Source organism: Megascapheus bottae, chromosome 15 (genome assembly GCF_031878675.1).
Source record: "Megascapheus bottae isolate mThoBot1 chromosome 15, mThoBot2.hap1, whole genome shotgun sequence".
Taxonomy (NCBI): Eukaryota; Metazoa; Chordata; class Mammalia; order Rodentia; family Geomyidae; genus Megascapheus; species Megascapheus bottae.
This window is the reverse complement of record NC_143523.1, coordinates 42000539-42025843: the sequence shown is the minus strand read 5'-3', so window position 1 is coordinate 42025843 and position 25305 is coordinate 42000539. Positions and strand designations below refer to the sequence as shown.

The window sequence follows — 25305 nt, the reverse complement described above, 5'->3', positions numbered from 1 at the left end:
GCTTGGGCAGTGTGTACTTTAGGTGATTATTAATACCTATTGGACAGGCCATTAGACATTACTTGTGATCTCTGCTGATACTGGAATTTGATTTGGGTTTGCAGTCAGAGCTTGCAGATACTGGGACTGATTCAGCTATTTTGTTACATAATTTGAATGTACAATGAAGAGTGCAAGAAGGCATCACAATCTAAAAGCTGGACAAATTTAAACAAGTTAACAGAAAAGGTCAAATAACAGTTTTAATAGACTTTAAAACAGTGTACAAGTATAAAACACTGGTTTTGTATTTCAAAAGTTGGAGGAAGTATATCCAGTCATTAAACAGTCTACAAAACATATGCCAGTAAATTACATAAAAGACTATGTACAATATAAAAGAGCTGAAAACAGTCTTCACTGTAAAAATAATTTAAAACAAATTTTTCAATTTAAAATATCATCTATAGCACAAACACATCATGCAAATGGAAAACTAAATATACTGCATTCTTTAGTGTAGCCAAATAAACAGTTTGAAACATCTCTTAGGTAGGGAAATGACCATTCAATAAGAGTTTTTCTCCGGCAGTAATGGTCTTAGCTGGGTTAAGTATTAAGAACAGCTGAATTTCAACCCCCTTTTTATTTTAATAAATACTAAACCAAACATAAGAATACTTCATAATTTGGGAGTAATGTTTAAAAAATGGGTCTGTTATGCACTTACTATGCGATTTTGTAGGTATGAACTTTAAAAGGCTAGAAGCTTGTGCAGTTGAGAAAATTTATCTCTAGCTTTAAGGCAGACTAAGCTTTTAAATAAAGATACCTTATAAGAGCTGGCTAGTTTCATAAACTAATCTGCTATTACAGTCAGTGCTCATCTTCATAATACTAGGCTAGCTGTTTGGTATTCATTTCACCAAGTCCTTCCAACAGGAGACATGTACTTTCTGGCTGAGTTGAGTTATATATAACATGACTTTGGAACTGTAATCAGGGAACTGTTGCTCTCCTCATTAGTGGAAAACAGCAGTCCAAATATTACACACTCCCCCAGTAGAAGTACCATTATTACAGATTCAGAAAGGCTTTGCATATTCACACCTTGGCAGTTTAATACTTCAGAAAAAGGATCGATGCAAGCTCTACCACAGTGATAGGTATTTAAACAACAATGGCAAACACTCAGAACTAAGGGGATCAATGCAGGCACTATTGTTTTCTAAAGCAACTGAAACATTTCCAAAGCATTTATTTACTATCAGGTGAGTTTTATGAGCCAATAAAAACATTACTACATGTCCTTAGGAAATACAAAAGCCATTTTCATTTGACTACAGTACTTCTGAGCACCAAGTATTATACAAAGTGCTCTCCCACACATTGCTGACTTCCTTCTAATCACATTGTTTCATTTTTTTGTTTTAAAAAAGTTAGCTGCCACAGTTTTGGAAGATGCCAGTGTGTAAATCAAAAGTTCAAGGACTTGAAATCATTCAATGTTACAAAGAAAAGTGTGAAAATACCATTCTTTGGTCTAGATACGCTGTTCCCTTTACATTAGCATTTCAATGGCTTTTTGAAAACTTTAAAATGTTGAAACTCACTAGGCAAAAATCAAAAAAACTATATATACATACAGATGTATCATACAAATAAGCCTTTAAAAGAAAGTTTTGACCAATGGCTGATGAAAGATACTTAGTACCTTTTCTTTAAAAAGTGTTAGTGTTGAGTGTACAAGTACAGAAATAATGGAGGTTAAAAAATTACCCATGGGAAAACAATCTATTTTATCACTCTATACATATTACACCTTTCTTGTTTCCTTGCTCTACTGAGTTCACAAGTAAACATTCATTTTGACATGCTGAAATTCCTAATGCTGGTGGAGCAATTCCTGTACCTGGACAATTATTACATTATGATTTGTTGGGTGGGTAGCTTATATCTGTTGCTTCTTGTTTGATGGATGTGACTTCATTAGCTGGCTCTTGGTCATTTCCATCAACCCTGAATCCAGCTCCTCCATCTCGCTCTGATATATTAGCATCATCTTCCAAGCCATTGTAGAATTCTTCAATCTCACTTTCATCTTCCATATGTTCTTCTAAACTTGGACTCTGGCATGTACCACTATCACTGTTACTGCCACATGAACTGGAAGATAGGATGTCATCTTCAGAGTCTGAATATACCTCAGCCCCATGGAAAATGTAGCGATTTGGTGGTAAAAACAAATACTGATTACCTGAAACAGCAATAAAGCAAATACCAATTACTTGAACAGTCTTCATTTTTAACTACCACTACTGGAAGCTATTACTTTTATTAGTGTTTGCCAGTTTCGGGGCTTGAACTTGGGTGAGCACTGTCCTTGGGTTTTCTCAAGGCTAGAGCTCTACTACTTGAGCCACACAGTATCACTTCCAGCTTTTTTTTCTATGTATGTAAGCTGAGGAATCAAACCCAAGTCTTCACGCATGCTAGGCAAACAAGCACCACTAGGCAAAACTCCTGGCCCCCTGGATTTTGTTTTTTTGAAAAAACTATTAGTCCTAGAGTCAAATCTTAGCTCTACCACTTACTAATGCTTTGTGAACTAGTACTTCTAAGTCTGTTTTCCCATCAAAAAAATTACACAACTCTTAGGTTATAAAGTAGGGGAAAAATGGAGAGATTCATAAGGCTTTGAGCTCATGGACTTAGGCTTTGGACTCAGATCCTTCCTTAAGCTCACATTCTCACTTAAACTGCTCTTCTAGTTTTTGCTGTTAATTGGAAATGGAGCCTCTGTCTCCTAGGGCCATCAGTTTATTAAAATCCCTTCTTGCCTGAAGTATCTAGTCTAGCCTACATTAGACCCCCAGTTCATACAAGTCAAAAGCACATATTGCTCCCCCTTGCCCTCTTATACAAGGTCTTATGCAGCTCTGGCTGGCCTTGAATTTGACCACCCTCCTGCCTCAAAAGCCTGCTGCTGAATGCTATGCTACACTTCATAAAATGTTTCATAAATATTTTCATGAACTTTTTCTCCTTATTAAAAACAATCTGTCATGTAAGTTCAGATTTACAGCATCTTTTTGTTTGAGAAGTGCAAGAAGCACTAATCTAGCTTTGGTCTTTAACCTTATATTTGACACATGACAATTCCCTTTAAGCCAAGGTCTTCTACCATAGGATCCCTATATTTTCTATCCTTGAATTCATAAAAATAAGCAGCTTCTAATTTAAGTCTGTTTTCACACATTACAAGTGTAATGTATTTAAATGGTAGTGTCTACCTAGCAAGAAATAAGCATTGGGGGTGTGTGTGTGTGTGTGTGTGTGTGTTTCATGTTCTGAGGCTTGAAAGTTGGGCCTGGGCGCTGTCCCTAAGCTTTTGCTCAAGGATAACACTGGACCACTTGAACTACATTACCACTCTGGCTTCTGTGATTTAACTGGACTTTCTGCCCAGGCTGTTCAGTCTCCTGAGTAATTAGGCTTACGGGTGTAAGCCACCAGTGCCCAAGTTTTTTAGACTGCATCATGGCCTAAGTTCTCAGTGAAACTCTCCATGTGTGACAGTTCTGACCTGAATCCATAAAATTGACTTCAGAATCTATGATACTGAAAGTCGCTTATTTCTCTAAGAAAACAGAACTCAGCTTTCTAAGATACCAGTATTCACGCAGTTGCATCTGAGAGTCCAGTAGAAACCACTAGGTGGAATTGGGGTATATTCTTTGGGTTTATATACCCCGTTTTTAAAGGAGTCCCAGCACATGACGATCATACTTTTCTATTGTTTTGGCCCCTGCTACTAAAAAATGTACTTGGCTCTGCTCTCCTCTCCAGAACTAAGCAGTTGGATACCTTTGTTTTTTGCAACCATCAAGATCCTAAACATTAAAAATGAAAAAGATAGTCAACATTGATCTATGTTTCCATTTCTTCCTTTTTGCTCGACTTCACAGAATTACAAGTAGAAGTGTGTAAGTCAAGTCTAGTGATCACACACCTAATTCCAAAGCCTGCTTTTAACCTAAAGCAAAGATTACTCATTGTACAATAAGCTCATTTATAATACAGAACTCCAGGTATACTGGTTCTGATATGCTTGTCAAAGATACTAAACAAAATTCCCAGTGTGGAAATCTTCCAGTGTAATGCAGACTTGTGCATTATATCTACAAACATAAGAGTGCTTTATTACCTTGCAGTGTCACCTATTTTTAAACTCAGTATTGTTTAGGAAAGTTATGTTTTTTAGAAAGCCCTCTAAAACCCAATCTTCTAAGTACAACCTATTGTTCAGGTGTTTTGTTTGATCTGTTTTAGCAGCATTTACTAGAGTTATCAGCTTATTTCTATATTATATAAACATGACTAGATCATTTTTTGTCTCCAGAAATTAGAACATTGTGGGGGGGAAAGTCAATGGAACTAAAATCTCTATAGCAAAGGAGTAGAACGCCTTTGGACACATACTTATCTAAAGTTCAACGGTTTTTTGGGGGGGGGTTGTTTTGGTTCTGGGGCTTGAACTCTGGGCCTGGACACTGTCCCAGAGCTCTTCAGCTCAAGGCTACCCCTTAAGCCACTGCGCCACTTCACATTTTCTAGTGGTTAACTGGAAATTGAGTCTCAAGGACTTTAGTGCCCAGACTGGCTTTGAACCGTGATCCTCAGATCTCAGTCTCCTGAGTAGGATTACACGCGTGAGCCACAGTGCCCAGCTTAAGTTTGACAGTTTTAAACTATTCCAGACTGCTAAACAGGTACTTGTTTCCATTGATGAAATTATAATTCTGCCCACGTCCACTATACTTTGAAATAGCAATTTCCAAATGACAAACTGTCAGACCTTTGTGTGGTGCTAATACAGAGGACTGACTGATGCTTGGCTTGTGGCTGCCCCTCTATCAATTATGTTAGACATGGGGTCTCACTTTTCTTCCCTCTAGTGGCAAATGGCATGAGCCACCAGCACCCAGCCTGACAAAAGACTTCTGCATGTGTCCAAACAGGATATATGCCAGTCTTGATAATTGGGGAAGAATTGACATGTTTTCTAGATCCAAGAAAACACAGCATAATGGTTAAGAGAATAGCCTCTGAGGATGGGAAATGAATTTGGTTTTTCCACTTCCTAATCATTACCTTGCAGAGTTTAACCTGTCTGGGCCTGTTTCTTCACCTGGAACAGAGCAGTAATGACAATTTCTACTTCATGAGTGGTAGCTTAAAACCCCCGAGTTTTAGCCCTAAGTCTCATCAGATAACGGCAAAACGTGCAACATTTTTTTGAAGTCCATTCTCAAATTGGTATTTATATTTCCATACTGCAGGAGGACAACTCAGATAACTTACAGAAGTAAATATTCTATATTATTTAGGATAAATCAGATTTCAAATATCTACAACTTACCAGTTGAATGTTTAGAAAAGCTGAGGAGGGAGGGGAAGCAATAGGTTAATGGTTACAGCCCTTGACCAGTATGCACGATGCTAACACATATACACACACATTCACCTCTGTCTCCCCTCCTTTAATCTGCCCATACTACTAATTTCTTGCAAATTGTTACCATACTTTCAAATGGATCAACAGAATTTCTTACCATCAAGCCGCTTACTGATCTGTTCCTTTGGGAGTCTATTCGGCCAGCACTTTCTCACTGTTTCAGCAACTGAAGTTATTTCATTTTTCTCTTCAGTACTGGAACCAACATCCTTCAAATCAGAGTTTTCCACAGCAGTACTCTCACTGTTCCTAATAGAAGTCTGTATTAGTTGTGGTTTTTCTTCCACACCACTTTTTGATTCAGATACATCTAAATCATCAACTTTACTTTTAGTTGCGTGGTCTAAAAGTGTAACAATTACTTTAGAAACTGGTGGTGAAGTTCTTTCAGGTGAGCTTGACTCTTCTGAAATATGAAGAGGTGTTGGTGGTAACTCTGAGAAATTAAACTCTTTTTGTGTTCGTGGAGGCTTTTCAGTAATTTCCGAAAGTTTTACAGGATTACAGCAAAGTTTGGCATATTCGCCACCTAACCTATGACACAATTCGTTAATTATAACATCACAGTCTCCAAGAAGCTCTACATCAAAATGCAGATGAGGCAATGGTTCCCTATTAATTAGTATCTGAGGCACTTCATGGGGTATGGAACCTAAAAACAAGGTAAAAAGGAAAAATTAGAAAAGGGGAGAGAATGCTGATAATACACAAATATACTATGCCAGTAAAAACACTAACTCTTCAGAATTAACTGTTTTCTTAAGAGATTAAGTACAAAAATTTCTCACAAGGCCGGGAGTTTGGCCTAATGGTAGAGTGCTTGCCTAGAACGCACAAAGACCAGGGTTCAGTTCCTTGGTACCACATACAAGGAAAAAAACCAAAGTGGTTTTGTGGCTCAAGTGGTGGAGCTCTAGCCTTGAGAAGGCCCAAGGATAGTGCTCAGGCCCTGAGCTCAATCCTCAGCCTGAGTAGCTAGGATTATAGGGATGGGGCACCAGTGCCCAGGTAACAGGTTATATACATTTAGACTGACTTAAACTATAAACATAGCAAAATGTAAAGTACTTAAGTTTATGTAAATTAATTAGAGCTAATCTTTGCCACATTAGGTACAAAAGCTTTAGGTGAGGGTGAGTACACTATAAAAGTAGAAAAAAAATTTTTTAAAAAATATAAAAGTAGACATATACATAGTGAAACCAACCAAAAATGAGGGAGGAGTTAAGTAACATACATGGGGGTAATTTGATAAAGTATGTTACCTTTGACACTTCATATAAATCACAAAAGCTGGGAGTGTAGCCTCGTAGTGGACTGCTCACCTAGCATGCATAAAGCTGTGGATTCGATTCTGTAGCTCAATTGGTAGAATGCTAGCTTGAGCTCAAACCAGGACTTTAAGAACACCACTTAAAGTTACAGGCAAAAAAATTAAAAGTTATACTTCTTTGCCACAAACAGTGATCAGTGATCTGTAAGGCCTATTGAAACACTACAATCCATGGCATTATATGTAGAACTCCCCCCCCCCCCCCCCAACTTATTCCAACTTACTTGGAATTAGTGCTACTGGTCTTACTTTTAGGGAAGACCCAATAACAATGAGGAGATCAACTTCATCTTTGTCATACTTCATGGCTCTATGAAACTGTTCTGGTAAATTTTCACCAAAAAAGACAATCTCTGGTTTCATGATAGCAAGTGGTTCATCTACTGGACACCTAGGACATCGAGGAACTACCTGTATTCAGATAGGGACATACATACATGGAAGGCCCATATGAGAAGTAATCACCATTTTCATGCAGCTGATGAGTGCATTTCAGAATTATCACAGGAAACAAAATCTGTAGATAAACGGAAACTGGACACAACTTAAATGTCAATGATACTCAAGCCTATTAACATAACATTCAAGTAAATACTGTTTATATAGGGAGAAGTAGATTTGACATTCAAGAGTCCATATATGTTAAGGGGAAAAGATCATAAACAGAATAAAACTTGGGCTTTTTAAAACTTTGTAAAATGTAATTCTATTTTAATATGCTTTCCTATCTCCTAATTATGTCTGATTAATTATACAGTAAAATACTTAAGACTTTTTCTATAACATTACTGAATTTTTTGGATCATATGTACAAAATACTTTCGTTTTCATTTTTCAAAATATTTACGAGCCAGGCATTACTAGCTGTAAATTCTAGCTTCTCAGGAGGCTGAGATCTGAGAATCACGATTGGAAGCCAACCCCACTAAACTACTTCCTCCAAAAAAACCAAAAGCAGAGCTGTGGCTCAAGTGGTAGATCACTAAGCTTTGAGCAAAAGCAGCTCAGGGAAAGGGTTCCAGGAATAGCACCGAAGTTTTAAAGATTATCACAACGGACTGAAGATTCCAATTGTGACAGACACTAGTACAGAGAAGAAAAAGAAAAACTAATAGCAACATTGCACTTTGTGACTTGGCTTTTTATTTTAGGCTTAGATATTAAGAAACTAACCTTACAAAAAGCATTTACATCTATAGAACACAATTGTGGCCTATTGGTATAGTGCTTGCCTAGTATGCACTAAGCTTTGTGTTCAATCCCTCAGTACCACATACACCGAAAAAACAGGAAGTGGTGCTGTGATTCAAGTGGTGGAGCACTAGCCTTGAGAAAGCCCAAGGACAGTGCCTTGAACCTGAGTTGAAGCCCCAGGGCTGGTAAAAGAGGAAAAGGAGGAAAGAAAATTTACAAATGACATATTCTTGTATCAAACATGTCTTTAAACAAGGTAATATACACAATCATTTCAAAATATATATTATATATTAGTATTTTCACCTGTGTATTTTAAACTATTATGTTCCGTTCTTAAAGGCACAAGTTTTCAGGAGGAAACTTCACCAGGATTTCCAATGATATTGTCAAGTTTTGTGGGGTTTTTTTTACGGTTTTAGAGACAAAAGAAGAGAGAGATTCTAAAACATGAATGCATAAATCACCTGATTAAAAATATCTCCTCGTACAGCTTCACAGTCAACTTTATATTTACAAATCAGGCAAGATGCTGTTGCAAAGGAACCTAAAAGCAACCAAAATAATTATGCTTTATTAAAAAGAACATTTGTTTCTTGAACTATAAAGGTTTGAAACAAGAGAAATTAGAATTTTAGGAGACTTGGCAGAATTTAAACCAATATGATTTTTCTCCTTTTTAATAAACTAATGCCAGGGCTAAAAATCTACAGTGTTGGAAGATTCCGATTGTATTACATACAGTTTGTGGGGTTTTTTGTTGTTTTGTTTTTTTGGCAGTCCTGGGCTTGAGCTCAGGGCCTGAGCACTGTCCTTGGACTTTCTCAAGGCTAGAGCTCTACCACTTGAGCCTCAGCACCACTTCTGGCTTTTTTCTATGTATGTGGTACCGAGGAATCGAACCCGGGTCTTCATGAATGCTAGACAAGCACTTTAACCACTAGGCCAAACTTCCGGCCCAGTTTGTGTTTTGTGTAATATATAAGAACTGGGCAGCACATACTTACTTCATATTGACAAAATCTTTTTATAGCTAAGCTAATTCCTTTGGTTTCAGAAACCTAAGATAATGCTTCTTTATCCACATCCAGTAATACTTATTCAATCATCAAGGTCAACTCTTTGGTTTGTTTTTGCATTCTTTCAGGCTATTTACAGGTTAAGGTTATTATTAGATAATAATGTTGTTTCTCATTATTAGATAGTCTGGTTTCTAATACTGACTTTCCCTATAAAAATAAATTACAGAAAGCCATTCTGAAATTTACTTACCATGACACTGAATTATCCTTTGGATTCCTGCAACCTGTTCCAAGGTATCTATGTTCTGCGTATAGTTGCGAAGAAGTTTTCCTTCCTTATCTGACAAGGCTATGAATTTGTGACACAGAGATGGTTGGAATTGTCCAGGATATATTTCCTACATAATGTAAAAGGTAGAAAAATGTTTCTATTAATAATGTTAAGTATAATAGACATCTTGCTTAGGTTTAAAACATTCAATAACAACCCCTATGTAATCTTAAACAAAATGTATGAGTATCACCTTAAAGCCTCTAGATGGATACAACACACACCTAAAGATTGTTTTTATAACGTAAAGACTCAGCAATTAGTGAACTTGGCTCCTTTTAAGAAAAGGGTGAAAGTGACCCATATTAAATTTATCTAACATATGTTAATGTTTTAACAGAAATAATACCTAGGACATCTAGTTTTTGTTGGCTGCAAATTCAGATTTTTCTCTAAGGAAAAAGAAAAGTTTACACTAAATTTACAAATATCAAAGGTATGGTGACTTTTTAAATTAAAAAGAAAAAGCTGTCAACGTAAGATTAAAAAAAATTTCTGATTCATCATTCATTATAAATATCAACCTGTTGGAAGTTTAAAGCTAAAGTTTTAATTCCTTACCAAAATTGTTTTCCTTCCACTGCACAGGCACATAGTACAGAGTTGCTCATGAATGCTGAGTTGCTGGATTTTGTGTGTGTGTTTTCCCCCCAAATAATGCTTCAATGTTGTTTCTTCTTTAAAAACAAAGAATTCAGATATATACATGGCAAAAAGATCAGAGAAAAATGTATCAATTTTGGTCCTCCCAACTTTTGACAGTGTATTCAAGTTCATTTAGTAAGTGACTAAGGCAAAGGAAGTTTCTTATTACTTTTCCTTCCTTCTTTCTAGTTATTACAGGCTCTAACCCATCAAAATACTAGCAAAAAACTAGATACAACCATATGGCCCTCAGTAGGGAACAGGGATCAGGTTGTACATCCATAATAGTAAAATACGCAGCCATTAAAATGAGAGAGCTAGATGTTCTGAAAACGGTCCAGGACCTTAGTGAAAAAAGCAACCTAGCCACTGATGTGTAGTTTGTATCTATTAATGAGAAAAATTAAAAATGATATGCATATATATATAAAGGTAGGAAGAAAGAATATATATGAATTATATAAAGATAGGGGAATTTTCACTTTTGACATTATACAAAAATGGGCTTTTGAGTTAACTTTTTAATCAATTTAATACCTCAAGTTATTTATTTTTTGCCAGTCCTGGGTCTTGAACTCAGGGCTGTCCTTGGACTTTCTCTATGCTAAAGTTTCACCCTTGAGCCATAGCACCACTTCCAGTTTTTTCTGTGTATTAGTACTACCAGGGCTGCTTCATGCATGTCAGATAAGCACTATCATTAGGCCATGCTCGTGGCACCTCAAATTTAAAAGACATTTTTACCATCCAAATAGTGTCTAATTATAACTACCATGTATCCTTAAAATCTATTGCACAAAAACCCAAAAATATTGCTTTACATTCAAATATGTATTAAAAACAAACTCCTAGCTCTCTATATTAAGAGACAGGACAATGTATAGCAAGTAGCAAAAGAACTTAACGAGGTCAACATTTAGGTTCTGGAATGCTACTGAGTTGTACTATACCAACCAACGTCTTCTACTCAGGATACTTTGCTATAGTACATTTACATTCAGTTTGCTTGTTTATTTATTTGCCAGGGCCTGAACACTGTCCTTGTATTTTTCTCAAGGCTAGAGCTCTACCACTTGAGCCTCAGCACCACTTCCGGCTATTTTTCTATGTATGTGGTACCGAGGAATTGAACCCGGGTCTTCGTGCATGCTAGGCAAGCACTCTACCACTAGGCCAAACTCCCGGCCCTACATTCAGTTTATAAAGAGCACAGTATCTCACTGAAGGTCCTTCTGGAAGTATCTTCTAAAATATTTTAAACACGATTATAAAGAGGTGCAACAGATAAATAGTATCAAGTAGTGGACAAGGAGCTAAGTGATGAGGCAATTTCTCATACTGGGAATAATTTTTTTTTATTAAAGAATTTATTAACATTGATTTTTACATCATATTTCAAATGTCATGTTTAACAAGTATTCAAGAAGGGAATCTCTATATACAATAACTGGGGATAATTTTTGAAGAATTATAAGTCTTCTAACATTTGAGAAGCTAAATGATTTGAACCTTTTTCCATTTTCTTTCAGATGAAGTAGGTTGTGTCTGAATTGCTAAACTTAAATGTATTCAAAGTAAGAAATATGAGAATTTACTGAAAGGACAGTATTAATAGACACTACTCTTAAGCAGATTTTTTTTTTTTTTTGCCAGTCCTGGGCTTGAGCTCAGGGCCTGAGCACTGTCCTTGGGTTTTCTCAAGGCTAGAGCTCTATCACTTGAGCCTCAGCACCACTTCCGGCTTTTTTCTATGTATGTGGTACCAAGGAATCGAACCCGGGTCTTCATGCATGCTAGGCAAGCACTTTAACCACTAGGCCAAACTCCCGGCCCCAAAGCAGATTCTTAATATGAGCTGCTGGCTGAAAATCAAAAGGCATGGGATACACCTTTTACAGTATAGACTAATTCTCCCATGTCAGAACTGTGACATGTTACCTGTACTTAAGACAGGCCAGCTATGATGTGACACCTTAAAGCCCTTTTAAGAAACCAATCAGTCTGCTCAAAACAAAACAGACTAGTTCCACACAGCTGTGTCTCAAAACCTGGGAATAATCAGGTAATTGGCCATAAGCAACCAATACAGTCAAAGCTCAGACTTAGTACTACCTAGTATTAGTTTCCATTCAAAAACAATGGTGCTGCCTATTTACTTCCCTCAAATCTCTAGCAATATGAAAACAGGGGTGTAATTACAGTCCCTAACAATGAAGAAGTCCATCCAGGTTTTAGACTTTATAGAATAGAGGAAGGCAGCAAAAGTAGAGTTGGGAAGAAAAAAAACTAGCACCTAAATTCTCTGTGCTGCTGGAGGAAAAATGGAGATGTAGTTCAGTGGTGCAGCACTTGCCACACATGCAGGAAGAACTATCCACAGCACTGCCCCTACCCCAGAAAAAGTGAAATAGATGAATGTAGTGTTTCATCACAAAATCACACTGAATAGATACTGAATAGACTTCAGTATCTTAATTTATCAATACTTGCCTAGGTTTTTTGTTTTGTTTTTTTTTTTTTGTCGTCAGGTGTTGGGGTTTGAACTCAGGGCCTTGAAATTGTCCCTGAGCTTTTCAGCTCACATTTTGTGCTCAAGTCTAGCACTCATTTAATCTGTGAATCAAAACTTGTTTCATATAAAGGCTACAAAAATAGTAAATATGTTGGCATTAGAGACTATACAGTCTCTATGTGGTTTCTGGTATCTCTTAGCTCTAGCATTATAGGAAAAAAACCTGCAGAATGAGAATGCTGTGTTCCATTAAACTTTATTTTATGGACAGTTTTATGAACAGTGACAGAATTTCACCCAATGTTCATGTGTTACTATGACACATTATTATTTAGGTATTTTCCCTCAACCATTTAAAAATGTTTAGTTTATGGTATGAGTAGGATTGAGACGATATTGGTCACAGGACACAAAGTGCCAGAGTTAAATTGAGACTCAGACCTACCTTTACAACATGGACATCAGAGTTATAACAAGGTAGTTCTGAATATTGCTAAGACGGTAGATTTTAAATGTTGAGTATGTGAAGCAGTGGATATTACTTATTTACTTTTATGTAGTCATTCCATAATGAGTCCATATGTTAAAACTAGGCTGGGCATATTCCTAGATTCACAACAGGAGGAGATAAAGGATGATAGAAGTAGTCCAAAGCAAAAGCTTGAGACTAGCTCAAAAATAACTAAAGCAGGGGCCGGGAGTGTGGCCTAGTGGTAGAGTGCTCGCCTAGCTTGCATGAGGGCCCTGGGTTTGATTCCTCAGTACCACACACACAGAAAAAGCCAGAAGTGGAGCTGTGGCTCAAGTGGTAGAGCGCTAGCCTTGAGAAAGCTCAAAGACAGTACTCAGGCCCCGAGTTCATGCCCTACGACTGGCAAAAAAATAAAAAAAAAAAAAACCTAAAGCAAAAAGAACAGGGAATATGGATTAAGTGGTAAGCATTTGTCTAGCAAGCATAAGACCCCAAGTTCAAACCCCAGGACCATCAAAAACACTTATTTACTTTTACACACACACACACACACACACACACACACACAGTGCATCAAAATAGCTCATAACCAAAATAAGAGTGGTCTACACTTGGAAAGATTATGCATGACTTAAAAACATCAGAAAGGTAGCAGCAGCCTTTTTTATGTTATGCTAACCCTGTACTTACCTGAGAATTGTGATTAGTGATGCTATCAGTTACTACTTAATAAACTTTTAGTATGTACTAGGCATAAGTTAACAAGGACTTATATTTCATCTTTATTATGTCAGAGATAAGGCAAAAAGCCGGGTTTCACATTTTTTAAGGGCTGGAAAAAAAACAGAACATATGACAGAAACTTTGTGCAGGCCACCTTCTACTAGATGATCCTTCAGGCTAATTTGCTGATGTAAACCCGGAATATGTATATATATGAAACCTCATTTTGCAGATGAAAACCAAAGTATAAAAATAACTCATTTGGCTACAAAAATCAGTAACCAACACAACTATCATTTATACCTAGTTCTGATGTGAAAGATCTGTTTAGATTTCCCAGGTTTTGATTCCTCAGTTTCAAAATTTCTAGTTTTAAGGCGTAGCACATTTTCTTTTAGGTATTAGAATGAGTGTAACTGAGAAAAGACTATAGATTGAAGTCCACCTTATTTTATTCTGCTAGTATTTTTTTTTTTTTTGCCAGTCCTGGGCTTGAGCTCAGGGCCTGAACACTGTCCTTGGACTTTCTCAAGGCTAGAGCTCTACCACTTGAGCCTCAGCACCACTTCTGGCTTTTTTCTATGTATGTGGTACCGAGGAATCGAACCCGGGTCTTCATGCATGCTAGGCAAGCACTTTAACCACTAGGCCAAATTCCCGGCCCTCTGCTTCCTAGTATTAATGGAGCTGGAACTCCAGTATATCTAGCAAAAACAGTCTTCAGTGCTATATAACATTCCCACTAATCACAAAAAAGTAAGGCACTCAAGGTGACAAAATGGCACAACAACAAGCTAGGTGCTGGTGTCATACCTGTAATCCTAGTTACTAAGGAGGCTGATATTTGAGGACCATGGTTGAAAGTCTTTGACAAACTCTTATCTCCACTAAACTACCAAAAATATAAAGTGTAGCTATGGAGCTATAGCTCAAATGGCAGAGTGCTAGCTCTCAGGCCCAGAGTTCAAATCCCATGACCAATACAAAAGAAAACAAAAAGGAGAAAGACAAGAAAAGCAATTCAAAAGAAAAACATAGGAAAAACAAACAAAAAACCAGTCTTCACTGAGTACACTCTAGTGGCTCATGCCTGTAAACCTAGCTACTCAGGAGGCTGAGATGCAGAGGATCAAGAATCAAGGTCAGACCAGAGATAAACCCTCAGAAACTCAATCTCCCCAAAAAACTAAGCTGGAGGAGTGCCAACTCAGAAAGCCAGCCAAGTGAGCTAAGCTCTGAGTTCAAGCCCTGGTAACATTAACAAAAATGTAGTCCTTTTACTTCAGTTAAAGCAAAACACTGGGCCAAGCACAGTGGCTCATATTTATAATCCCAACTACTCAGAGTTAAAAGATTGGGTGAACTGAGGTTTTAGGACAGCCCAGGAAAAAGTTGGTGAAACCCCATTTCAACCAAGAGCTAGTTGGGCTTTGTCCCAGCTACACTGGGACCTAAGCAGGAGACACCTGATATAAACAAGACCCTATCTACAATGTACCAAAAATGACTCAAGCAGTAGAGCACCTACCCAGCGAGTATACCTTTTCTTCAACCCCATATATTCACCAAAAATGACAAATTAGGAAAAAAAAAAAAAAAGAAACCACAACACATGGGGCTGGCAGTGAATGGTCTAGCTTAATGAGCTCTGTGCTCAATACCTAACATATACACACATGTACCTAAGCATGTATGCAGACCTGCATGACAGCCAGAACATTTTGTCTGTTACATTGATAATTTCAAAATTACTAAACAACTGTAGGTTTTTTTAAAAAAAAAAAAAAAAGCCTCAGATACATTAATAGGAGACATTCCATTTGGATAAAACTATAAAACAATACCACCTTGCTAATGCCATTATGAAACCATTTCCAAGAGTATTCAAGTGGGAGAAATAAGTGGAGGGGCAAAGTTTATTTAGTGCTGCTGGCAATCCTTCTGTTTCTTTGTGTGTGTGTGTGTGTGTGTGTGTGTGTGTGTGTGTGTGTGTGATTGAGTGAAGTGTGCAAGGAAGGGTCTCTGTGTCACCCAGGCTGGAGTGGCTATTTATAGGTGCCATCCAACTACTGATCAGTATGCTTTTTTTTTTGGTTGGTCATGGGACTTGAACTCTGCCTGGGTGCTGTCCCTGAGCTCTTCAGCTCATGGATTGCACCCTTCCCCTGGGCCTGTACATTGTCCCAGAGCTCTTTAGCTCAAGGCTACCACCCTCCTCCTAGAGCCACAGCTCGTTCCCACTTCCCGTTTTCTAGTAGTTAATTGGAGATATGAGTCTCAGGGTCTTTAGTGCCTGGGCTGGCTTTGAACCACAATCCTCAGATCTCAGCCTCCTGAGTAGCTACGGTTACAGATGTGAGCCACTACACCCAGCTAGAATGGAAGTTTTAAACCTGCTGTTTCTGACTTGGGCTAGTTCACCTTCCCTTAAGCAATCTGGTGGCTCTCCCGATCCCTGGAAGTCATCAAAATGATGTCAACCTCAGTCAGAACACCTGATTGGCATAGGCAGCACAATGCAGCTCAGGAGTCTTGGATTCAAGTAATCTTACCATCTCAGCCTCTTAAGTAGCTGGGATATAAATATGTGCCCAGAGGTAATCACTTTTAGGGTATTTAAAACTGTGCTGAGTTACTATGAAGTAGTATTTTATTAAATCACTTTTAGGGTATTTAAAACTGTGCTGAGTTACTATGAAGTAGTATTTTATTAAATAACAGTAATAGAGGCTTTTAGGCAGTTCCCAAAGTGATAAAAATTAATTTAACTTTTAACATAAATGAACTTTTTAATCAAGTGAACAACTTATCTAAACAAGATTAGAAAAAATACACTTAGGGGCTGGGAGTTTGGCCTAGAGGTTAAAGTGCTTGCCTAGCATGCACGAAGACCCAGGTTCAATTCCTTGGTACCACATATGTAGAAAAAGCCGGAAGTGATGCTGTGGCTCAAGTGGTAGAGCTCTAGGCTTGAGAAAGTCCAAGGACAGTGCTCAGGCCCTGAGCTCAAGCCCAGGACTGGCAAAAAAAAAAAAAAAGAAAAAAAATATACTTAATATATATGTTCAATTTTATAGACAAAGTGACACGTCTATTTCCTCCCAACCATTATATAGTCTGTATTTAGTGCGTAAGAGGTTACTTTAACACACTGCCAGTGTGACTTCTCTATTTCTTTCTTAGCCAGTCTTGATTTAAAATTCCTATGACTTATCTTTGTCAGAATAACTAAATTATTTGTATAGGTTCTTACATATCAAAGTTAATATAGCCAGGTGCTTGTGGCTCACACCTGTAATCCTAGCCACTCAGGAGGCTGAGATGTGAGGATCATGATTCAAAGCCAGTCCTGGCAGGAAAATCTGTGAGACTTTTGTATGTAATTAATCCCCCCCCAAACCAGAAATGGTGCTGTGACTCCAAGTGGTAGAGAGCTACCTGGCCTTGAGCAAAAAGAGCACAAGGACAGTGCCTAGGCCCAGAGTTCAAGACTCACAACCAACAAAAAAAGTAAACAAATAGAAAAATAACAAAAATCTCAGGCACAGTGTCCAGGCACATTTTCTATTCTCAGTTGTCCCATTTGTTTTATTCCTTACTAGTAATCAGGATTGAACTCTGGCCCTTAACTTGCTAGATGAGCACTATACTGTTTGAGCCATGATTCCAACCCTCCTTTGTTATTATTTCTTAGCCTTTAAAATTTAGGTTTATGGGGGCTGGAGATATATAGCCTAGCAAGCTTGAGGCCCTGAGTTGAAACCAAGTTCAGGTTCATTAACATTGTTCCTAGATTCATTAACAGTTTCTAGTACAAAAGGGTCTCGCAAACATACTTCCAATCTTTCTATAAGACTAAACTACAGGGAAAAAAATTCAAGTTTCCTAATGACAAAAATCTTTAGGACATAATATGTAAACCATGCATGTAATTTTTTTTTTTTTTTTTTTTTGGCCAGTCCTGGGCTTGAGCTCAGGGCCTGAGCACTGTCCTTGGACTTTCTCAAGCCTAGAGCTCTACCACTTGAGCCTCAGCACCACTTCCGGCTATTTTTCTATGTATGTGGTACCGAGGAATCGAACTCGGGTCTTCATGCATGCTAGGCAAGCACTCTACCACTAGGCCAAACTCCCAGCCCCCATGCATGTAATTTTAAATGTTGTTCTAACCACATATTAAAAGTAAACATTTTAAGCATTTCATTTAACCCAAAATGCCTTTTTTTTTGAGGCAGCGCCTCATTATGAAGCCCAGGCTGGCCTCCAACTCACTATTCTCCTGTGTGCTTCCCATGTACTAAGATTACCAGTGTGTAGAACTACATCTGACTCTTGAAGATATTATTTCAGTATGTAATAATTACTTGTTAGCAGTTAAGAAATAAAATTAGAAAAATGTTTAATTTTTTGCTGTAGTGTGGTCCCTAAAAATCTAGTATGTCATTCACATAATGTCAACATATCAAATACTCAACGTCTACTTGCTACTTAACGAACAGTGTAATTCGAGAGACTATGGCTTAGCTGTGCCATCTATTGACAAAAATGCAACCAAAGAATCTTCTTCACCTCTAAAGTCTGGCCACTACAAAATATACCAGATTAGGTATGACTTAGAAAAAATTGTTCAAGGTCTATAAATTTTCAAAAAAATAAAGGGGCCGGGAGTTTGGCCTAGTGGTAGAGTGCTTGCCTATCATGCACGAAGACTCGGGTTTGATTCCTCAGTTACCACATACATAGGAAAAGTCAGAAGTGGTGCTGTGGCTCAAGTGGTAGAACTCTAACCTTGATGTTCAGGCCCTCAAGTTCAAGCCAGGACTGGCAAAAAAAAAAAAAAAAAGAAAAAGAAGAAGAAATATCTTTAAAAATAAAACCCTAAAATGAAGAAAGACTCTGACTATAGATGAATGATTATACACCACCAAAGTAGCAGCACCCTGTTTACCAGACAACAGAAAAGGAAGTACATACAGTGGAGTTGGGGTTGTTGCTCAGTTGATAAAAGCACATACCATGCATGCAGACGGCACTAGATTCTATCACTACCACCACAAAAACAATAAACAAATCACAGAAATCTATACATAAATGAAGTACATTTCCATAAGTCAAGCCAATAGAAAATTTGAGGTACCTTTGCAAACTTGAAGAATGGTCTTGGATCTTTTCTGAAATAATCAATATCAAACATAGATTGAGGATCTGGAAGATCTGGGAAGTCTACTGCAAGGCGAGCATAAATACCATCTCTTGATCTGAAGTCAGGTATTCCACATGAAACAGATACCTGAAAATGTGCATGATGTACAATTTTTACTCCTCCCCAAACAGTAAGTTAGCTTTTACTCCTCCCCTAACAGTAAGTTAGCTCTTACGCTACCATTTTAGGGAAGAACTGAAAAAAAAAGTTTTATTTTAGAACTGTAGGGAAATAGAACTGCTAACTTCTTTTACTTTAGAAAGCAAGTAAGAGGGCGGGAGTGTGGCCTAGTGGTAGGATCACAGTTCAAATCCAGCCAAGCAAACAAATCCACAAGACTTATCTCCAATTAGCCACCAAAAAGCAGCCTGAAGCAGAGCTGTGACTCAATTTATACAGCCTTGAGAGAAAAAACTAAGGGATAGCTCCTTGGCTCTAAGTTCAAACCCCAGTATCAACTCTGAATAAGAAAGCAATTAAGCAAGCTAGGCTTGGTGGTATACACCAGTTATTTCCAGCACTTGAGAGACAGAAGCTGAATTCTAAGGTCTTGGCAAGCTAGGGTTTATTATCTATGTGCATGCGTGCATGACTATTATAAAAAAATGATATAAGAGGCCTACAGTTTGGCCTAGTGGTAAAGTGCTTGCCTAGCATGCAGGGAGACCCGGGTTTGATTCCTTGGTACCAGCCAGAAGTGGTTCTGTGGCTCAAGTGGTAGAGCTCTAGCCTTGAGAAAACCCAAGCACAGTGCTCAGGTCCTGAGCCCAAGCCCAGGACTGGCAAAAAGAAAAAAGAAAAAAAAAAAAAAGAGATAAAACCTAGGGCCAGGAGTGTAGCCTAATGGTACAGTGCTTGCCTAGCCTGCAGGAAGACTTGGGTTCAATTCCTTGGTACCACATACATAGAAAAAAAGCCAGAAGTGGTGCTGTGGTTCAAGCTGAGAAAGCCCAAGGACAATGCTCAGCCCTGAGTCTTAAGACCTAGGACTAGGGGGGAAAAAGAAAAAAAGACACAAAACCATCACAAAATATAAACTGTGCTACACAGTAATAGGGAATTTAGAGGTTATATCTGTTTTGTGCCAATTCCAGGGTTTGATTTCAGGGCTTTGAACTCCCACTTTTTTAGTTCTTGGCTGGCACTCTACGACTTGACCAACACCTCCAATCTGGCATTACTCTGGTTAAAGTCACAAATTTAACTAGAGCTGACATCACGACCTCAGTGTAAATTAAACTGTCTAGTATATATCATGGTCTGTGAGCAAAATCTATACTGGAGCCGCAGGTGCATCAAACACCAAGCACAGTTCTGATTTGATCCTCAGCACCAAAAATGAAAACAAAATGATTCGTGGTGATTACTTAATACTTTTATAACTCAAAATAGCAGAAAACCAGGACTAAATATTACTCCGGTTGCTCTAGTTGCTAATATTCTATACATTCAATACAATATCAATAACCTAAGATGAGTTTGTCAATTTAGTATAATCCTATTATCTGAGTTTACAGGGAGGAATGGTAGAAGGAATGTGTTACCATCCCTTCATTTATCATCAATTAGTTCTCTGACAATTATCCAACGGTTTCACCAGACCCTGACATACCTTAGCATGCGCAGAATGTACGTATAGAAGGTTGTGTATGGGCCAGGAGTTTGGCCTAGTGGTAGAGAGCTTGCCTAGCAAGCACAAAGACCTGGGGTTTGGTTTCTCGGTACCACATACATAGAAAAAAGCCAGAACTGGTGCTGAGATTCAAGTGGTAGAGCTCTAGTCTTGAGAAAGCCCAAGGACAGTGCTCAGGCCCTGAGCTCAAGGCCAGGACTGGTTAAAAAAAAAAAAAAAAAAAAGTTGTGTGTGTGTGTTGCTGGTTAATTGGAGATAAGAGTTTTCCAATTTGTTTGCCTAGACTAGCTTCAAACCTCCATACACAGAATTCACTCTCTTGAGGAGCTAGCAAGGCTTACATGTGTGCCACTGGCACCTGGCTAAAACTAAGTACGTTTTAAGACAATTGGATTTTTTGTTATTGTTGTTTTAAATAAAATCTGAACCCATTTAGGAATACTATTAACCCTAATTTGGGGCCATTTCACCCATCATCGCCACCACCAAGGATTAATTTTCTACACTAGAAAAAGGAGTATGAAAATCCATATACCACCTCTGTCTTTTACATCTTTTACATCTTACATACCCCAGCACCAGTAAGAACTATTATTTTTTTGCACTCTTGAAGTAACTTCACAGCATCTTCAATTGTATTAATATCTTTTCTTTTTTTCCTTTTTGGTGGTTCTGAAAGGATATTAATAACAATCTGCCACAGTGTCATATCATCCAATTCAGGTGGAGGAATTGTTTCTGGAAGTAAATCTTTGAGAATTGTTCGAGGATCTGTGCCAATCATGAGATGTTGCTGAACAAATGTATATGGACCTATATTAAGAAGAAAAAGACTTAGTTAAGTTCTCTTCCAAGTAATCAGAAAAATCCCATTTATTTTCTGAAGTCATGAATTAGCTATCAGGTTTATGCAAAGTAGAAAATGCAACTTAAAGGTTTTTCACTTTCAGTATACCCTCACAATTAATGCTATATCCCAATGAGGTCAGGGAGATCTACTCAACAATTGGAGGGACTTCTTAGGCTTTAAATAACAGACAAAATTAAGGGATGTGGCCGGGAGTTTGACCTAGTGGTAGAGTGCTTGCCTAACATGCACAAAGACCCGGGTTCGATTCCTTGGTACCACATACATAGAAAAATAGCCGGAAGTGGTGCTGAGGCTCAAGTGGTAGAGCTCTAGCCTTGAGAAAGTCCTAGGACAGTGCTCAGGCCCAGGACTGGCAAAAATAAATAACTAAATAAATGGATGTAAGGGGAGTAACTCAGTGGTAGAATCCATACTTAGTATTCATAAGGGTTGAAAACTCTGCGCCATTCTCCCACTCCAAAAAAGAGTAGCTAATTATCAATATAAGTTTTTATGGTTAAAATCTAGACTCACAGAACATAGTAACACAAGTTATTTTTTTGAAGGTTCAGTAAATTATGGGGAAAAAATTGAGTAGTCCTGAAATTCCACGTTAAATAACATCAAGAAGGGGCCATGAGTGTGGCCTAGTGGTAGAGTGCCTAGCATGCATGAAGCCCTCAGCTCAATTCTGTGGTACCACATACACAGAAAAAGCCAAAAGTTGTGGCGTGCTGTAAGTGGTAGAGCTCTACCTTTGAGAAAGCTCAAGGACAGTGCACCAGCCCTGAGTTCAAGCCCCAGGACTGGCATAAATAAATAAATAAAAAATAATTTTTAAAAATCACAAAGAAAAAGGGTAAGCCAGGCTTGTAATCCTAATTATACTTGCAATCCTGATAATCAAGAAACTGAGACCAAGCAAGTTTGCCAAGTTAGCCTATGCAGAAAATTCTGCAAAATTCCATTTCCAATTAACTAGTAAAATGCTCAACTTGAAGTAACACTTAATACAACTTCAGCCATGAGCAAAAAACGTCAAGCAAGCTTGAGGCCTGGCCTTCAAGTGCTGGCAAAAAGGCATTTATTCCAAGCTGTGCAACTCTGAGCCATACCTATCCGTGGCCTTGGGGTCCAGTCACTGGAGCTTGCATGTGAAGCTCTGTCATCCTCATCACTTTCACAAGAATGAAAACCATTAGTGATCATTTCATCACTGAATAGAAGGTTATCTGCAAAAGAAATCAAAAGTAACTCAAGGCTGCTGAAACATCTGCATCTAAAATGAAAGCCTATAATGGTATGATGCAACCATTTTCACTGACTAAAGAGATGAACACATTGAATATGTACAGAATGTATACACAGTGATGCACCATTTGACAGAGCAGTTTTCTCATCCAGGGATTCTGTACAGAATCTAAGTTTCAGTCAGCCAAAAGCTACAAGGGTTGGGGCCTGGCTCAAGCAACAGTTTGACTGCTTGGCAAGCACAAGGCTCAGAGTTGTTCAAATCTCAGTACCTCCAAAAAGAATCATCTACAAATCTCCTTTAAAACACCAAAACAGGCTGCGCAGTAGTGGCTCGAATCAAAGTTATTCCCTGGGCAGATTGGGAGAATCCTGGTTATAGGTCAACCTGAGTAAAATGTTTATGAGATACCACCTCAACATATAAACCAGGAATGGTGAAGAAAGACTAATTATGGGAAGGCGTTAAGAGGATGCTGGTTAGAGGCCAATGTTAGGCAAAAACAAAAGACCTATCCAAAAATAAAGCAAAAAAGGGATATGGTTGTGGAAATCACAGGATCCTGAGTTTAAATCCCACTACTACTGAAAAAAAATTTAAGATGCACTGTGGAGATTGCTGCAAGTGGTAGAGCACCAGCTGTGGGCAGAAAAAGAGAATTAGAGACACTGACTAGGTAAAAAGGTAAAAATAAGAGCGAGCCAGCATTCATGTGACAAAAGCAGGACAATAAATAGTTCAAGGCTAATGTGGTCTATATAGAAAGTTCCAAGTTAACCTGGACTATGAAAACTAGCCCCCCCCCACCCCCAAACTGGAAAACAACTTCTCAAAAGTCAAAACAAAGAGGCAGGTAGAGTTCAGTGGTCAAGAGCCTGTGAGGTTTGTCCATCTCTAGACTGGATCCCTAGCATCTCAAAAACCGGGCAGAAAAGGTAGCAATCAAGGCCAAACTTGTCACTCACAAATAAAGGCCATATACGATACTAAGGTATCTTTGCATCAATCCTCTCCCCTGACAAGTTGTGTTTCAAAGGCAGTTTTGCTCATCCAGTCTCCAGTATTCAAGTTATCTTCTTAGACATGGTAAGTGGGTCAGACACAAATATCAGTAAAGACTCCCATATACAGAACAAAACCTGGTCAGAAAAAAGTAAGAAATTTGGGGGCTGGGAGCCTAGCCTAGTGATAAGAGGGCTTGCCTAGCATGCACAAAGTCCTGGGTTCGAATCCTCAGTACCACATACACAGAAAAATCTGGAAGTGGTCCTGTGGCTCAAGTGGTAGAGTGCTAGCTAGCCTTGAGCAAAAAAAAATGTCCAAGGACAGTGCCCAGGCCCTGAGTTCAAGCCCCATGATTGGTAAAAAAAAAAAAAAAAAATCTCAAGGATGGTGTAACACATACACCACGTTTGGCTTCAGTTTGACAAAACTGTCAGTTGTGTCAGAATTAAATAGATGCAAACATAGACACACATACATGCACACATAAACCATTCTAAGAACATGATTATAAGAAAAAACTTCATACAACTATTCGTAAAGTTCTGAAACTCTCCAGTTGACGCCCAGTATTAACCGTATCACAGAAAAGTAGCGCCTTTGGAAACAGCTATGCTTTTATATCCTGAAGGCAATGCCTATCAGAAACAAATTTGGAATTCTAATGGCTCTAAACTTGAAAGAGCTTCAAGCAAACGTGACTCGCCAAAAAAAAAAAAAAAGGCGGGGGGAGGAAATTGCACAGGTGTCAGTTTGCAAAAAGTAGCTTGCAAAAGGTCGGTCCATGAGACAGCCACAAGTTTCAGGCTTAAAAGTTGGGGAGGAAGAATCGTGTTGTTAAAAAAGTCTTCGAGAAGAGCGCCGGGGTGGCGGAGGCGGCGGGGGAGGAGGAGGGAGGGAAAACTTCCAGACGACTGCGCACAGCGCCGGGCCGCCAAGGCGGACGCGGAGCCAGCGGCCCCAGAGGAGCGCGGGGGAAGGCGGCGGGGCGGAGCGCCGAGCCAGCCCCGAGCCCCGGCCCGCCGCGGGGCCCCCGCGCGCACCCACACGCGCACACACCCACACGCGCGCGCGCAAGCCCAGCCCTTGAAGGGGTCCCGCCCCTGGAAGGGGGGCAGCGCGGTCCCGGCCGCCCGCGCCCTGCGCACCTCGGTACCCCAGCGCCTCCGCGGCCGCCTCTTCCTCCTCGTCTCCCTCTTCGTCGTCGTCGTCGTCGTCCAAGTCCTCGGCCGGCGGCGGCTCCCGGGCTAGGCCTTGCAGGCCCGGCCCATTGTCTCCTTCTCCGGCCGCGGCCGTCGCCGGGGCCTCCCGCTCCCCTCCCGTCACCAAAGCCGCCTCCGCCGCCTCCCGCCACAGCGCCGCCTCTGCCACCAGGCCGTGGCCGCCGCCGCCGCCGCCGCCGCCGCCGCCTCCCGCTCCGGGGCCGCCCCGCCGGGTTCGCCCGGGCTCCGCCCGAGGCTGGGGCTATCCCTCCGCGGCCGCTTGCGGAGCGGCTCCCCGGCGGGCGGCGACGCGGCCTCCCTCTCGGCCGCCACGGAGGGGGAGCCGCCGGGCTGAAGGGCGAGCGCCGCCTCGTCCGCCATCTTCCAACTGCCTCTCTGGCCCGCCCGCCTCGCCTCCTCCGCTCCCGCTCGAC

The 25305-nt window shown here is 39.5% G+C and overlaps 1 protein-coding gene and 1 pseudogene across 2 annotated transcripts; both read right to left on the bottom strand.

The window, feature by feature from the left end:
- Positions 1–224: 224 nt before the first annotated feature.
- Positions 225–25271, bottom strand: LOC150054203 (NAD-dependent protein deacetylase sirtuin-1). Of its 2 annotated transcripts, XM_090346414.1 has the most exons (9): positions 24818–25271; positions 22531–22647; positions 21137–21378; positions 18867–19019; positions 9297–9444; positions 8492–8571; positions 7055–7241; positions 5595–6149; positions 225–2236 (listed from the first exon to the last, which is right to left on the bottom strand). In XM_090346414.1, the coding sequence occupies exons 2-9, from the start codon at positions 22622–22624 to the stop codon at positions 1908–1910; spliced, it is 1788 nt and encodes a 595-aa protein (XP_090202540.1). In that variant the 5' UTR covers positions 22625–22647; positions 24818–25271; the 3' UTR covers positions 225–1907. The 2 variants fall into 2 exon arrangements, with proteins under 2 accessions (XP_090202540.1, XP_090202541.1); XM_090346415.1 differs by lacking the exons at positions 18867–19019; positions 21137–21378; positions 22531–22647; positions 24818–25271 and adding an exon at positions 9939–10054.
- Positions 24992–25252, bottom strand: LOC150054204 (NAD-dependent protein deacetylase sirtuin-1 pseudogene; annotated as a pseudogene).
- Positions 25272–25305: the final 34 nt, after the last annotated feature.